The sequence below is a fragment of the Podarcis pityusensis genome, assembly GCF_964106645.2.
Source record: "Podarcis pityusensis genome assembly, chromosome: 7".
Lineage (NCBI taxonomy): Eukaryota > Metazoa > Chordata > Lepidosauria > Squamata > Lacertidae > Podarcis > Podarcis pityusensis.
Window position 1 is genome coordinate 81235042 of NC_138031.1, and position 17306 is coordinate 81252347.

Genomic DNA, 17306 nt, shown 5'->3' on the forward strand with positions numbered 1-17306 from the left:
ATAAATCAAGGTTAAACTTAGCTTTCTGTTCAAAATACAGAGAGCAGTATGGTACAGATCTTCTACTGCTTGGGTACCCATTCATTAGTCAATTAGTCTCTTCACTGCAGCCTTAAAGGTGTCAAAGGTTGAAAATTTGTTCATACAATCTCAGACCTTACTCTTCTAAGAAGATCCCTGCTGGGATTCCCTTCCTATGCTACTCTGCCCTTCTGAACAAATTTAGTATTATCAATATGTGAAGTTCTTGTTTTGAACAGTATTTGTTTATGGAGGTGTTTCTATTCTGCCTATTCTGTTCTGCCTTTTTGCAGCAAATGTTTCACGAAACAAAACATACAACTGAAATATGAGGGAGAAATCTGTTCTGTTGCAGAATGATGGCATGGTCTTCAGTACTCTAGACTTTACTAAGGTTTGTGTATTCTCTGGACTGCCATTTAAATTACCACGCATGTCATAGTGGGTCTTATCTCTACTGAGCAGGGTAGTATCATTGTCCACCTGGCCTTAGAAATGGTGGATCCTGTCAATACAGCCCAAGAATAAATTCGCTTTTTGTGCCACAGCATCACATTGTCAGTTCATGTTCAGTGTCTTATTCACTATAACACCTAAATAGTTATCTGAAGCGTTTATATGTGCTGCCTATTACTAGTATCAACCAATCACTACTGTTGAAACCATGAGTTCTGGACACTTCAAAGCCTCAATCTAAGCCCAAAACAGTTGCACAAAACCATAATACATCTTCATGTGTATAGCCTACATTGCTCAAATCTACTTCAAAATACCTAGTAACCCTTCCACAATCTTATGAAGTACACTTGTGTGAATGTTGCTTTTTTTGTTGGCATCTATGTGTCTCGAGAAACAATGGAGTACAGTGGTACCTCGGGTTAAGTACTTAATTCGTTCCGGAGGTCCGTTCTTAACCTGAAACTGTTCTTAACCTGAAGCACCACTTTAGCTAATGGGGCCTCCCACTGCTGCCACACCGCTGCCACACGATTTCTGTTCTCATCCTGAAGCAAAGTTCTTAACCCGAGGTACTATTTCTGGGTTAGCGGAGTCTGTAACCTGAAGCGTATGTAACCTGAGGTACCACTGTATGTCTCTGGGGGTGAAGTCCATCCACTGCGTTAGCAGCACAGAAGTGACCTCCCAGGGCACCGTATATGGAAGTCCTCAGCTGCCCAGATAACAAGACCCCCTTCTTAGCCTTGTTGATGTGGTCCAAAGGAGAGCAGAGCAATATGTCTGGCACCAGCTTGGCTGCAGGAGTTGCCGGAAGGAGATGTTCAAGGCACCATCCAACTGTCTCAGGGACTCCACTCCAGATCTGTGTAGGGTTTACTCCTTAGTCTTTTCTTCTCCCAAACATATCCTGCAATGATGACTTATATGATAATCCATAGATTTCAGATGTGAGCTCAAGCTGAGGTTTGCTTCCTTAGGCCTCCTTTTGAGTTCGTGAATTTAAGCTGTGGATTTTCTAGTTTGCAGTTCATGCTCTCAACCACGACAGCTCCATCAACTAGAATTGTAACTAGAGGCTTCAACACTCTGATCCACCACCACTAACTCAGTAATAATATTGAATTGCCTTCTAATGGAGTCCCTGGCTGATTTCAGTCTTTTTTTACCTTCTTTCCTCCTGGAATTTGGAGGAGACCCAGAATTGCATAGCCCTGCCCTGTATACTGTTTCTTTGTCATATTAGAGTGTGATGAGCCCAAGAACACATACACGTACAATGAATGCATTTGCTTTCACACTAACCTTGGCAAAATCACAGCAGACGCTTAGCAACACCTCTCCAGTGTTTGCCCTTCCAATTCACTGGGGAATAAACTACTGCTGCTCCTCTCTGCTTTTGTCCCCAGGTCAAGAAGAAAAGCACAGGTTAGCTCATGCACAGGTGACGCTGCCTTTGAAAAGGGCACTCAGTTATTTTGTTTAAGAGCACAATCACAGTTGTACTTCATTTCCAAATTATTCATTTTATCTCATTTAATCAAGTATTGGGAGACAGCAGTAAATTACTGTTGAGTCTTCTAGAGTAATTTAGCCTGAAACTACTCCGGACTATTCAGACATTATTCCTGCAGTAAAGCGCATGCATTTAGCCAATAAATTATTGTTTCCAAGATGCCACTGTGATATTCTGACCAGAGATGTGCTAAACATATTGGTGGGGTAGATTTGTCCTTCTTCTTGAGAACACTTAGCCTGTGCAAACGTTTATACTTTTAAAATACTGTTCCCTGGCTCCAACTTCTTCCTGCTTCCAGGATCAATCACAAATGCGATCCCACCCAATCTAGGATGACATAAGCCCTCGTCACACATTAATCACATGGAGTTCCAGGCATAGAAAGGAACTCAACACTGAAATCTCCAAACCAGTTATCTTGACACGATGGTCGTGTGCAGACCTTTTTCGCCTGATCATTTTTGTGCACAAGACATTCCAGAACTAGATTGAACTATGACATTTGGGGTTTTATTTAATGAGCAATGTTTAAAAAATATGTACCTATTTGTTGCAGAAAATAAAACGTCTTGAGCTTCACCTAGCAGGGAATGAATGCATTCTGAAAAGATGAGTTCCTGCTTTACCAGATTCAGCTTACTTATTAATAGAAAGGGCTCTGAAGGTAGCAATTTATGAGTGCCTAGGCACAGCTTTGTGTGTAGAAAAGCAGCCTGGTGGGTTAATACATCCACCTATAAATAAAAGCAGTGACAGCTCTCCTGTCAGTACACACTGATGGACGGTTCCTTTTTCTGCCATTATAACCTTGTGAATGTGGGAAAATTAATTTAAGTGGTAGTTAATTTCTAATGAATTCCATTCAACCGGTTAATATGGTCCCTTGATGTTATGGTAACCTTCATGGATCATTGCATTATGTAAATATATTCTACATATATATATATATGAATGTTGAGTTTTGTCAAACCAGGCACTTATACATACACATACAGACACACGCATACATATATACACACAGAACTAGGAAAAATTAACTATCACTGAAAACTAGGTTATTTAATATATTTAATAGCTAATTAAACTTCCTTAAAATGGCTCTACGAGGCAAAGTCATTCGTCATTAATTCTTGCCACCACTATTCATCTTTCTGCAAAGTGTGTCACCATTACTTTTACTTGGGGCCCAATTATAAACTTGCACTCAAAGAACATGTGCAACAGACTCCCTAACAACGTGATTTTACACGTGTTTGTTCAGAGTTACACCAGAGGAAGTGTGCATAGCACTGCAGCCCTGATTTCAACAACTGTGGAACAATAATATGACTCAGCATTTATGAAAGTATTTTGTCTCTTTCCAAAGGGAACACAGCAGACAAGGCATTTGCACAGCTTGTTTCCTTTTTATGAGTTTTGGTCTTTCCCCCCTCCAATTCTCCCTCTCCACTTCCTCCCCCCCCCCTCCCCCCCCACTTTCTACTGGGGATAAATTTATAAAAATAAAATAGAAAAGGAATATGCAGTTATAGGGATACAATAAACAGCTTTGAACTGAGTCAGACTATTGGTAATACTTCTCCAAGGTCTTGGGCAAAGATATCAGGGACTGGCATTGAATTATTGAATTATTTTTCAAATTGTTGTCTTCTTAATCGTTATCACCATATTTTGAGCATTTAAAATGCTTTGCACACACAAGCTCCCCACAATATGGCTGGATGGGGCTCATCCAAAACTTCTGGAGGGCAACAGTTTGGTGAAACTGCTCTAAATTATGCTGAACTGTTTGGTCCACTAGTACATCTAACCTACTGACATATCAGCTTTATACCAGTTTAAATGCGGCAAGCTTTTTCTTTAAAAATCTGTTGCATTAGTGGCACAGTGTAGCTTAGTTTCGCCGTTATTGTTTTTTCCATGAAGCATCAATGTATTATGCTAAAACACCTCGAGTTTGCCATGAATAACTGCAGGTTATGCAGCAGAAGCCCATTTGGCAAGAAACCCCCCAAGTTTTACAAATGAACAGAGGATGAATCATTACTGAGCTATAGGTAGAGCTGCAGCACATCTGTATTTGAAGATGGGAGATTTGAAGACTAATTTGGATACCCTATTCAAGTGTACGTGAGATGCATTTTTAAAAAATGCATCTTACTTTGCCTGCTGTCCTCCACCCCACTTCTTTATAAAACAATACTTTGAGAAAAATTGGTTTGGATCTTGCCACAGATGGGGACAACTAGTCACCTGCAAAAGCCCGTGGCCCTGGAAGTGGGTCTCCATTTGTGTGTGTATGTAGAATATTAATCCATTTATATGCTATCTTTCCTCCACTGGGCATATATGAGAGCGCCAGTCATTCTTCCCTGCTAGTACTGATCAGATGTAGACTTGGGTAGCTTTAGTAAGGTTTTGCATCATTTGTCTTCTGACTACAACCTGAGCCCAGCCATCAGATGCACATCCATGCTGGAGCAATTGTATTTTCCATCACTGAGCAATAAGACTACTTCTACGTGCATCTAAAAAGCATTGTACAAAAGGCATGCATTCCCTCCCTAGAAATTATCTTTCTAGCCCTGCTTGATTTTAACATGCTAAACAAAGGGAAGGAACTAAACACTTTGCAATGCATAGCAATGGCTGGGGCCAGGTGTCTAGAAAGACGTCATCTGTCAGTTAGCTAACCTCAGTGTATCCCCCGCTGATCCAGTCAGACAGAGCTCCCCAAGCAGTAAGGTTCAGACAGATTTTCCCCTCACCTGTCATTATTAAAAAGACATTGTCCTTACTTCAGCAACTAGAGCGGTGTTTCTTATGCACTCTGCTGCAGTCTAAGCCTTATACTCATTAATATACATAAGCTGCAAGATTCTTTCAGTTGACCTAGTTACATATCCACCTGTTGAAGGGCAGAAAGTTGGAAGGGGGGGGAAGCTTTCTTTCTTTCCTTCCTTTCTTAACCACCTATTTTATCTGAGTTTCTGCATAATTATACTACACAGGCCAAGAAACGCTATTTGTTTCAAGTTTGCAATACATAACATTACAGTGGTACCTCGGTTTAAGAACTTATGCTGGAGGTCCGTTCTTAACCTGAAACTGTTCTTAACCTGAGGTACCACTTTAGCTAATGGGGCCTCCCGCTGCCGCGCGATTTCTGTTCTCATCCTGAGGTAAAGTTCTTAACCTGAGGTACTGTTTCTGGGTTAGCAAAGTCTGTAACCTGAAGCGTCTGTAACCTTAAGTGTCTGTAACCCTAGGTACCACTGTATAATGATTTACATTACCGTTTTTAAAGCACTAGCTGCAAAACTGAAAGCTGAAATAGTTTTGGACAGTTTCTGTTCCAGACTTTGTCTCAAGCTGTTTTTTACACACACAAAACCCCAGAGAATTATTCTCTCCTCTCCCCCACCTGCTGGTCATAGTCCCAGATTTCAGAGACTCCCAGTGATATCAGGAGTACATTGAACTCAGAATGCCTCTTCCAATACCAGCATGCCTATGAATCATTGAACCATACCTTTCCATTTACTTGGTGGTCGGAATATTGCATTTTAGATACTGATGAGAGGCCTCTGCTCCTCTCCTGGCACTAATTATCCTTGGTGTGTGGTTTTCCAGGGCACTTATGGCTGTGAGGTACCCAGAAAACACCCTTCTCCCAGAGCAACTTGGGCTTGGAATGCTAACCATGTTCACAATGGTGTCCCCGGCTGCAAGAAATCAAGGGATGTGTAGTCTCTATGGTGCCTTATATCCACTGTAAATACTCTGGTACCTGGAAAACTTGTGTTTCCCACTATCGCTTGTTGAATTACAAGCACCATTATCCCTGACCATTGACCATGCTGGCTGATGGGAAAATAGAAACCTAGAGTGCCACAGGCTAGGTGCCCCCCGCTTTAGAAGTGACCAGCTTTACTACACAAAGAAACAAATACTTCCAACAGGGATTACAAGTTTAAGCATCACAGAAGTTATTTGTCCAATCTCAACATGTATTTAGAGGGCTTTCAATAGGTCATTACAAAAAAATAATAATCTTATGATATATTGTACCTTGCTAGATATTTTTCTGTGTATCAGCCTCATTGCATTTATAGAGCAACGTTAACTTTCACCCATATGAAGCAGAATAGCCAGGTTAATGTAGTCAAGAGATACAAGAACTAGTTTGACTTTATATAAATCAGTTAGATCAAGCTTGCAGATTGCCACGATCTTGGTTGCTTATGACAAGAACGGACTCCAGACACTAAAGTCTTTGACACAGTTCCAGAGAACTGTTCTCTTTTTAGACCATTAGGTGTCAAAAACAACTGAGGTATGAAGTTTACGGCATATAATGTCCCAAGAGAGAATATTATGAAAATGATATACAGGTGGTACATGACCCCAGTCAAGCTTGCAAAAATCTATCATTTGCCCGACAATAAATGTTGGAAATGTAAAAAAACTGAAGGTACATTCTTTCACCTTTGGTGGACGTGCCCAAGGATTAAGGCCTTCTGGGAAATGATATATAATGAACTGAAAAAGGTATTTAAACATACCTTCTTGAAGAAACCAGAGGCCTTTCTCCTGGGCATAGTCGGCCAATTGGTGCCAAAGAAGGACAGAACTTTTTTTATGTATGCCACAACAGCAGCAAGAATACTCATTGCAAAGTATTGGAAGACACAAGATTTACCCACTGTGGAAGAATGGCAGATGAAGCTGATGGACTATATGGAACTGGCAGAAATGACTGGCAGAATCTGAGACCAGGGGGAAGAGTTGGTGGAAGAAGATTGGAAGAAATTCAAAGATTATCTACAGAAATATTGTAAAATTAATGAATGTTAGAATGATGTTGGATAGTAATTAAGTGGTTTCCAGCTGTAATGCTTTAAGGGAATATGAAAAAAGGGTTATAAATAGGTAAAAATTTAGTATTATTACTTTTAAAGGATTTGCTGAACCAACAGATTGAAGTGGAATACAAAAAAGGGAGGTATGAGGAGGTCCGGGAAATAAGTCAAAGGAAAATAAGTAATGGAAAATCTGTGTGTTTTTAACTATTTTTATTTTGTATTTTTGTCATCTTTTTCCCCCCACTTTTATTGTAATATTTTAAAAAATCTTAATAAATATCTTATTTAAAAAAACCAAACAACTGAGGTTGTAATCCTGTACACACTTCCTCAAGCCCGATTAAACATAATGGAAAGTAATTCTAAGTAGATATAATGGAGATTAATTCTGAGTAGACATGCACCCAAGATATGGGGGAAAGGCAAATGAAACAGACTGGTTCCTCTGACTCTTGGGCATTTGTGACATCTGCCAGTATGATGGCTGGTTTACTTGCTTTCACTGGCTGAGCCCATGGCCACAATTTAAAGTGCATGTCCAGACTGACTGTGTGGTCAAGTGTCATCCCTGTTCTAACCACAGATACATTATTTTTAAAAGAGAAACAGAAAGCAGAACATAAGATTATAATCCTGCCATGGCTGATTGTGATGGGGTAGATTAAAAAAAAAACCACCACGTGAAAAGTCTCCTAGCTTTGTTTGATTTGTGACCTTTGTTAGGATGTACTGAATTCTTGAAATAAGCATCACTGTGATCAATAAGACTTAACTTCAATATAGGATGGTAACTACTTTATAGTTTGTTGAACTAAGACATCTTTGACACAGTTTAATTATAATTATACTATAATTTTGAAACAGTTTTTGAAGTAAGCAACACTTTTAAGTGATTTTATTCGTCAAAGCTGGTTGGCTTAAAACCGCTATGGCTTACAACTGGACCAGGTTTCCTATAAAAGACAATCTTTTTTGTATGCAGGATAATCAGAATTGTCCAGTGAAGACTTGTGCTCACAAATTTCTTCCATCCGCTAGTAGTCTTACAACTTTCTCTGCTTGTGCCTCGGATGCGTTTTACAGTACACATACAAATGGCCACGCCTGCGGACAATGAAACAGTCCTTGCAACGCCTTCTGAGGACTGCCTTGCACTTTATGCCAGCGACTGGCTGCAAGCTGAGGGGCGGGCAACCGGTGAGAAAGGGCAGCAGATCCACATGACACGGTCTGGCGGCAGGTAAGGTCTGCAATGGGCTGGCAGTCTTTGAGCGTCCCACCAGCCAGGAGGAGAATAAGCGGGAGGCTGTGCCGCAGCTCAGGAACCTGGCAGAAGTCACCGAAGCAGCCATCACATTCCGCAAGAGCAAGGAGGCCATTGTGCCCAAGCTTAGGAAAAGAAGGGAGGAATTAAAACATCAACAACACATCCTTCAACTAAAGGATGCAATCCAACACACAAAGTCCTTTGCACTCTTGCCTGGAAGTAAAGTCTCAATGTGGTTTACTTTCGGAGAAAGGACCTTAAGGTCCATATATAGCAACACCCTAGAGGTCCTGGGCCCTAAGGAAATTAGATTAGCCTCAACCAGAGCCAGGGCCTTCTCAACACTGGCTCCGGCCTGGTGGAACGCTCTGTCTCATGAGACCAGGGCCCTGCGGGATCTGATTTCTTTCCACAGGGCCTGTAAGACAGAGTTGTTCCACCTGGCCTTTGGCTTAGAATCAGTTTGATTCCCTCCCCCTCTTTCTTTTTCCTTTCTCCTCCTGTGAAGAGGCTGCATCCTAATGTTTTAATGTTGCATTTTAATCTTTTTTAAATTGTATTTTAATCAACTTGTTTTTATTATTGGCTGTTAGCCGCCCTGAGCCCGGTTTTGGCTGGGGAGGGCGGGGTATAAATAAAAAAATATTATTATTATTAAACGTAAATAGGATTACATATCGTAGAATAGTAGAGTTGGAAGGGACCCCCCAGGGGTGGTCTTGTCCAACTCCCTGCAATGCAGGAATCCTGCCCGCAGCCGTGCCTGGGCGGGCTCGAACCACCAACCTTGACCCCACTGCAGGTAATATTGCAGCAACGCTGTGCATCCCCAAAGTGGGAGGAAATGAAGCCAAAGGTTCTTCCTCCCCTACACACAACGCACAGGGTAGAGCTGCAAACCTCACTCGTCGCTTTGCATCTACCTTGGAAAAAGGGCGACCCAGCAACCACTTGGGAGTCCAAACTGGCTGGACTTCACTGCGCGATAACGAAAGGCGAGAGTACACAAGACCCTTCCCGCGCATGCGCAGCCTCCTGCGCCCTCCTCCCCCTGCGAACCTGCCGCGCACGCGCAGAGCTTCCTTTCTCCTTCAGCGCCTTGGAAGCCCACAGCGCATGCGCGAACCGAAGCCTCCGCTTCCAGTCAGGCCGGGTAAGAAAAATATTTCAGCTTCATTCTCCGTAAAAGCTAATCCAAGAACCCTTTACCCGGGGGCGGAGACGGTCCGCACTACGTACCGGACGAAGAGCAACGCCGCCGGCCTCTAGCCTTCCGGGAAGAGGACGAAAATGACGAAGGCGCACGTGACTCCTTCTCTCCCCGCCCCTTTTTTTTTTTACGTCCTTACGTTTCCCTCCGCCTCGCGCAGGGGTGTTTACGTCAGACGCTCGCGAGCCTCCAGGGGGCGTGGCTTTGGTTTCGCCGCGCGTGCGCAGTGCGCGCTCTGTGCGTGAGGCGGAGGAGGAGGAGGGGCGTCGCCGACATGGCGGGTCTGTCTGTGTCCTTGGGAGGAGCGTCCCGGGCGGGCTTGGCTTTGGCGAGGGGCGTCGCGGCTCTCCCCTCCCTGCGGCCCGCCTTTGGGAGAAGCTACGGCGCGGGGACGTCCCCGACCGGCGAGAAAGTGACGCACACGGGACAGGTGAGTGTTCAGATAGAGTGCCTCTGAGCCTGGAGGCTCCACTCGGCTCCCTTGCAGTGGGTGCTCAGCGTTTATAAGCCCCCAGTCCCTGCCTTCTCATTCCAAAGAGGCTCAGAATAAACTTAATTATTTAATAATAATAATAATAATAATAATTTATTATTTATACCCCGCCCATCTGACTGGGCTTCCCCAGCCACTCTGGGCAGCTTCCAACAAAATATTAAAATTCATTAACATTAAAAGCTTCCCTAAACAGGGCTGCCTTCAGATGTCTTCTAAAAGTCTGGTAGTTGTTTTTCTCTTTGACATCTGGTGGGAGGGCGTTCCACAGGGTGGGTGGTTAAATGTATTAAAGTTTTGATTTATTTATGTTTATATAATCTTTAAAAATTCAAACAACTAATCATTCAGCAATTTGGAGATTTACTATTTTCATTGCTCTCAAAGATGTCATGAACGTAACTATTTTTTAAAAGGGCGAAATGCGTCCCTATTATTAACTTTAAAATAAGCTTTTATTTATTTGAAGTATTCGTTGGTTTTGCGTATAATAATAATAATTTATTTATACCCCGCCCATCTGGTATAAATGGTATACTGCCCTTCACCCGAAGGCCTCAGGGAGGTACACTGCATCAAAACAAGAAGAAGTCCTGATTTTGACCTATAAAAATCCTTAAGTGGCTCAGGAAATGCAATACTTCAAGGGCTGCCTCTCCCCAAACAAAAAGAGCCTTTTCTGTAGTGGCTCCCTGCATGTGGGATCTCTGGCGCCTTCATTGCAGGCGAAAGCATTCCTTTTCAACCAGAGCTTGAACAATCTGGCATTTTAACTGTGTTTGTGGGCAGGGGTCATTGGGGTTTTGTTTCATTTTGATTTTTTGATAGGTGTTTTGTGTTTTCATTTTGTATTTTTTATTCTGTAAACTGCCTTGAGACCTTCGGACATTGAGCAGTTTGTAAATTTAATTAATAATAACAAATAAAATAAAAGATATAGAAGCCAAAAAAAGGCGTATCTCTCTCTCTCAGGTTGTTGGTTCCTGCAGGAGCTTGTGGCATGAATTCCCCCTGCGGCCTAGGCTTTCCTCTCTTGTTTTTGTTCTAATTGCTGCTGTATCTATTTTATAAAATGTATTTTGTATATAACTATCTTGATCATGCCCTTAAGTGTTAAAACATTTGAAAGCCTCATTTTGTGCAGTGGTAAAATTAACACAGCTCCTTGCATCCACTTTGCAGAGCTCTGGATTTAAGAGTTTTTTTTATGGACCGGCATTATTTCCTTTTCTTTGCACATGCTTGAACATTTCCAGTGGGAAGTCAGAGGTGCTTAACTTTGATTAGATTAACTTAGTTGGTCTCTAAGGTGCTACTGGAAGGATTTTTAAATTTTTTTATTCTATTTTGTTTAGATCGCATCAGTTGTACTTTAACCTTTTTAATTTAGGTGTTCAAGGACTTATATGCCACTCCAGTTTGCAATATTCTCTAGGTGGCTAACAAGTAAAGGTAAAACAGCTGTAGAAAAATTGGCATTTAAAATAAATACATTTTAATGTTATCATATAAGCTGACTAGACGATTTGGCTGGGTAAATGAAAAGACAAGACATGAGATTTAGTGCCAGGCAATTCTTCCTTAAGAGGGCATTCTAATATGGGATGCAGCAGCTAAGAAAGCCCTTTCAACAGTCACCACCTGCCTGGCTTCAGAAGGTTGGAGGTGTCAAAGGAAGGCGATTGCACATTTACTAGCAAGGAAGCCCTACTGAACTCATGTTGCAATCCTGTGCTCTGTTACCTAGATGTAAGCCCTGTTGAACTGAATGGCAATTACTTCTGAGTGTTTGGCTATCAGCAAATGGGTTTAGGAGCCTTCCCCGGTGTTTTGAAATTATCAGCCTCTTGCAACCAAGTGAAAATGCCTGGGCACCAGGATCGGTCCTGACCATAGCTGTCAACCTTTCCCTTTTCTTGTGAGGAATCCTATTCGGAATAAGGGAATTTCCCTTAAAAAAAGGGAAACGTTGACAGCTATGGTCCTGACATCTCCACCAGCTGGAAGTGCATGCCTGCGGATCATTGGATCTTAACTGTTTCCACACACATACTACCACATCCTAGAGAATTCTATCAGTTACATTTTATCTGCACAATCAGAATGAATTTCAGGAACCAAAATCCTTTTTCTGTGCAGCCTGAGCAGGAGCAGCGAACAGCGTTATAGGTAGTTGTTGTAGCTTGTTTTCACTTACCCCATCGCCCTGCTCACAGTTGTGAATAATATTCCTACGTTATAAATGGTCCATGTCACCATTAAGAAAAACAGATCAGAATAGGCCAATATATATATAGACTGTCCCTGGTTAAAGTGACTTTTCTTTTAAGTTCCCAAAGTTCTTAACCTAGTTCAGGGTAGTCATCTGAACTAGTCATATGTTTAACTCGTAATCAGTCAGTCAGTTCATCATTTGACAAATTAGACTTTAGAGCCATCTTGCCCCAAAATGGCAACTAGATATTCAACTTTGGTTTAAGGAGCCATTTGGCACCTAGCTTATGTATCTTAGTTTCTAGCACTGGCTTCCTGGACATGAAACCATGGGTTTTTTTTGTATTCTAAAGCGCCGGCCCCCCCATTTCTCCACAAAGCTATTTGTATTTTCATAATTATAATTTTGTAAGAAATATGTTAATTTCACATAACAGCAATGCTCCGTGTTACCAATCAGAAAGTAAAGAAGCATCCGTCTTTTACCAATAACTTGACATGCCCACCTTTGCTGTCATTAGGGGCCCCAATTTTGGGATTAACACTAGATCCTTCAAAAAGCATTAAAAAATTACTTTAGAATCATTGGATAAGCAGTACCCTGTATTTTCTTCATTTGTGCCGACAATCAGCTTCCCAAACCCTCTAATTCGCAGGCAAGCCAAAAGGATATGATAAACGTCCGTGGGCGAGTTGGAAAAATGCTCTAGGCAATGCAGAGAAATGCCAACAAAAAGTCTTGTTTTGAGCTGTAAATTTGGCTTAATCTATGAGAAGGAAGTTGCCAGTGAGAATTAATTTTATGGAAATTTTCATTATCAACTAGAATTGATTCAGCTGAAACAGTCTTCCAAATCCAGCACTATTGGATGAAATCCATTGTCCAACAGCGGAACAGACACCATTGATAGAATGGATTTCCCTTCTCCTCTAAACCCCCGCCCCCAAAATCTCCATCTGAAGCAGATTAGGGGGAACACAGGAGGCTGTTGAGAGGAGGGGAAATCCCACTGCATTCAACTTTAGATGTTGCTCATTATTCCATAGAAAATAATAATTAAGAATCTCTCCTATCTAGTATTGAATATATTTCATTTCCCGGCAAATGTTAGACACTCCCCACAGTCACCAGCAACATCAAAGTGTATGGAAATTTTGTTTCTATACTTATTGTTCCTTATTGTTAATCCCTTTTCAACCACACTGCACATTCCTTGAGTTTAGAATTCTAAGTTTTCTCCTTACGTATTTATTATATTCCTATCTTATTTCAGGTTTTTGAGGAAGCTGACTACAGGCGGGCTCGGTTTTCTGGTCGACAGAAAGAGGTAAAATTCAAGTTAGGAAGTGTTTGCCTTGATTCTGTGCTTTTACACATTTACCAACACAATGTTCATTGACTTCAGCTGTGAAAGAACAATCCAGCTTAAAAGCTTGGACTGTTTCAACTTCCACCAAATTAAAATAGATTTCTAGAACTTAAGTCACATACCTCAGCTAAAATCTTTTATTGGTTGTGGGGGTGGGTTGAAACTTACTTGGAAACTTTGGAGAACATCCTGATGTTGCTTGGGTGTTTGAAACTTATAGTTTCTGCACTAAGGCCCGGTTAAACGCAGCATTGAACATGTTCTTTTTTAAAAAAACCACAAACTCTTACCTGTGTGACATTTGTCCCATAGGTGTCCCATTTTAAAGCAGGGTTCCTTGGCTATATGTGAAGTATTAGTGTGGCCAAAGATCCACAGTCCAGACAGGTTCTGTGTTATGTTGATGTGTGAAGCAGTTACATTAAATGCTACATGGATACATGTATTTTAGGCATCCTGTTTAAATGGGGTCTATTCTGTATACAAAAATAGGGTAATGTTTAGTGTTGCACCTGAATAAGGGAAATTGCCCATGCCCTCCTCCCAACTGCTGCCCTCTGACAAGCCTCTGGGTTGGAAAGGCCTGGGATTTGGGGCAGTGGACTGCAGTGGGAGTGGAGCATCAGGTGCAAATGGGCAAACATCGTTTCTGCTGCAACGGAATCTAAAAGCTGCGCAACATTTTTTAAGGTGACTTCCTTAAAAATGTAGTGAGCACTGAGTAGCATGCCAGCCTCCCCTTAGTCACTGCTTTTAGCGCTTTTGACTTTACCTGGCTGTTACAATAATAGCATACCCTTTTACCTGGCTGGTACAATAATAGCATGCCCTTTTATTTGTTGCCACAGTGGAAAAGATTCTGTAGCAAATAAACTAGATGCAGCGGTAATACAGTGGTACCTTGGTTCCCAAACAAATCGGTTCCCGAACGCCGCAAACCCGAAAGTAAGTGATTCGGTTTGCAAACGCTTTTCGGAATCTGAACGTCTGATGCAGCTTCCATTTGAGTGCAGGAAGCTCCTGCAGCCAATCGGAAGCTGTGCCTTGGTTTTCGAACAGTTTCAGGAGTCGTACGGTCTCCGGAACAGATTAAATTCAAGAACCAAGGTTCCACTATACAGTGGTTGACGTGAACAATGGACTTTCATCTTCAGCAGGCACTAGATCCATTCAGTCTTGGCACTGTTTATGTTTGTATTTCAGATCTGTTTTAAAGTACAGAATCTGGCTGTGTGCATTTATTCACTTGCATGTTTATATTCTGCTTTTTAAGGCAAGTCTTTGCAAAGCAGCTTACAGTAATGGAACAAGTAGCTTGTGGCTTAATCATTACTTCTAGGATGTGGTCAGGATCTTACCGCACTGCTGATAATGCAGCAGCCCTGATTGTGGCTAAAAAGTTACACAAAATGTTCATGAGGGCAGGGAGGAGAAGGTTCAAAAGGAACTCTCAGCTCGCCATAAGTACACCGATGAGGAAGAAGAGACAGCCAATTAGTTCTGCCCTGTTTCAGGCACAGGACTTTGCAGTACCTCTGGTAGCAAAAGCCGCAGCCTGTGTGCCCATGCCACTAAAGCAAATGTATAGTTGGAGCTGTCTGGCACTGAAAACCTTTCCTTCGCTATAATAGGTGAATGAAAGCTTTGCAATCGATTTGATCGCTCAGCAGCCTGTGAGTGAAGTTGAAACCAGAGTGATATCCTGCGATGGTGGCGGCGGAGCTCTGGGACACCCTAAAGTGTATATAAACTTGGTAATGTAATCTAACCTTTCCTTTGTGATCCCATCCACTGTTTTCCATCATCATCATCATTATTATTATTATTTTGAGAGGAAGATATGCGTACAACTGAGACTGACCAGTGTATTTCATCAGCGGTGTGGCAGTCTAGAAAGATCCTTGGTATATCTACTTCACTTGTTTCCTATTGCGAACTGCAATGTTAAGAATTGCCTACTACAGGGCAGGCCACAATTAAGAGCTGATAGGTTGCATTCAGTTTTATGACTCGCCAGTTGTGCAGGCCTCGTTTAAGGGATAAGTGTTAATGATTCCCTCCGTTGCAATTTTTATGGGTATTTTCAAGGTATAGTCATGTGTGTATCCTAAAGATTGTCTTTTCCTGTCCTTCGTTCATTCTCCATGTTGCAGCAACCATTAATGTCAGTCTCTCTTCTGATTGTTTCATTTTAATTATTGCTTATTAAAGCAGCTTGCCAGTAAGTTCAGATGTATTCTTGAGTAGATTGCTTCATTTTAATAGCTTATATCTTGTTAGCTGCCTAAGACAGAAGAAGGAAAGGCTTTGCTAATCTGAAGCCTTTGTCAGTTTTTATGGTTTAATTGCATTCTTCAAAATGGGTAGAAGGAAGTGTAGGCAAACAGATAAAAATATTTTGAAATTGATAGTTGAGGGGGCTGAGTTGGGCAATTGTTATAGCTGTGCCTCAGTCATATCAGCCCCTTTGTAGAGGAAAATCAAAATTATTTTAGCTCACATAGAAAACTGTATATTTCAGATGAAGGTGGATTCTTTCCCTAGCTAATCTTTCAGGAGTATTTATTCATCATTGTAATGATTTGAATAATCTTACCCACCCATCCCCATTTGGCAGTCAGATACTTGTTGAATTTGTAAGCACTGAATTATGAAGAGAGGGACAGTAACTATTAAGATTTGTAACTAAAATGATGTGTGAGTTGCTCATGAAATCCATTTTGTACAATGCATCCATCCATGCTTAGAAGCTTACTTTTGAATCAACATGAATAGGATTAAGCTGAATTCCAACCTTTAGAGTAGAACTGCATTGGGGGCGGGGCGGTATGTGAACAGAATTGTTTTAAATAGAAGTGTTTGCACTAGAGCTATTTTATGTGGAACTGTATTTACAGCACTAAGGTAAAATTATAATTTTATTCCACCCCATCCCTCAATTTTCCCATTTGCAGGACAAAGATACAAAAACGGGAACATGTGGCTACTGTGGACTCCAGTTTAAGCAGCAGCACCATCACTGAAAATTGTCTTTATTATACTATGTTATAGTATTAAATATATATTTAAAAGACTGTCGTGAGTGATATTCTTTTTTTTAAAAAAAAAATCCAGTGTTCTTCTTAGAATGGAATGCCCACAACTATACTGTAAAGTACTTTGTTCTTTCTCAGCTTTCTACATATAGCATATATACCTTATAATTTTTTGAACAAAGGATTCTATCAAAACCACCATAAAATCATAGCATGCTTGATGGTGTTGGGTTCATGTATAATTATATAAATGCAAGATAATCCATTTTAATTTTACTGGATACAAATTTTACCCAGGCGTCACGGAAAAGTAAAGTATGTGTATTTGCATGCACCGATACACAATTTATGTCTAGTGGGGTGAGGTGACCCCTGGGGAAAGGGAAGAGAAACAAACAAGATGATACCCATAATACTTAGAATTTGAAATGTTTCCACAGGGCCAAACAGGTAGGCCACTGCTATCATCTGAACAAGTTCATTAAGGCTGCAATCCTAACCCATTTACTTAATGGGTTGGACTTCTGAACAAACATGATTAGGATTGTGCTGTAAATTGCATATTCCAGATTCTTAAGCTTTTGTTCGTCTTGTGATGCCCCTAGGAATGTAAACTAGTTAAGGGCTGCTTTAAACTTCCAACCTACACACAGCCCTTTCCTGTCGACTTTGGCACCAATGAACTCTTACTCATCTGCCACAGAAATCCTGCAGGGCATAGAGGATTCTGGGGTACATTATAGGTTCACACACAGTTTTCTTAAGACACCCAGTCAGGCTTAGCATAGAAACAATCCCTTGTGGCTCTTTTTTCAGAAGATCTGTTTATGTTCTTTCGGTGTATAGGAACACAGTT

The 17306-nt window shown here is 41.3% G+C and overlaps 1 protein-coding gene and 1 long non-coding RNA gene across 2 annotated transcripts; both read left to right on the top strand.

Annotated features, from left to right (window-relative positions):
- Positions 1-3502: 3502 nt before the first annotated feature.
- Positions 3503-7907, top strand: LOC308482122. Its single transcript, XR_013989057.1, has 3 exons — positions 3503-5711; positions 5747-6332; positions 7169-7907. It is a non-coding gene; the product is annotated as an uncharacterized lncRNA (long non-coding RNA).
- A 1655-nt stretch (positions 7908-9562) lies between these two features.
- NDUFS6 (NADH:ubiquinone oxidoreductase subunit S6) lies at positions 9563-16489 on the top strand. Its single transcript, XM_081015074.1, has 4 exons — positions 9563-9768; positions 13320-13373; positions 15047-15169; positions 16370-16489. Exons 1-4 carry the CDS (start codon positions 9613-9615, stop codon positions 16436-16438), a joined length of 402 nt encoding a protein of 133 aa, XP_080871200.1. The 5' UTR covers positions 9563-9612; the 3' UTR covers positions 16439-16489.
- Positions 16490-17306: the final 817 nt, after the last annotated feature.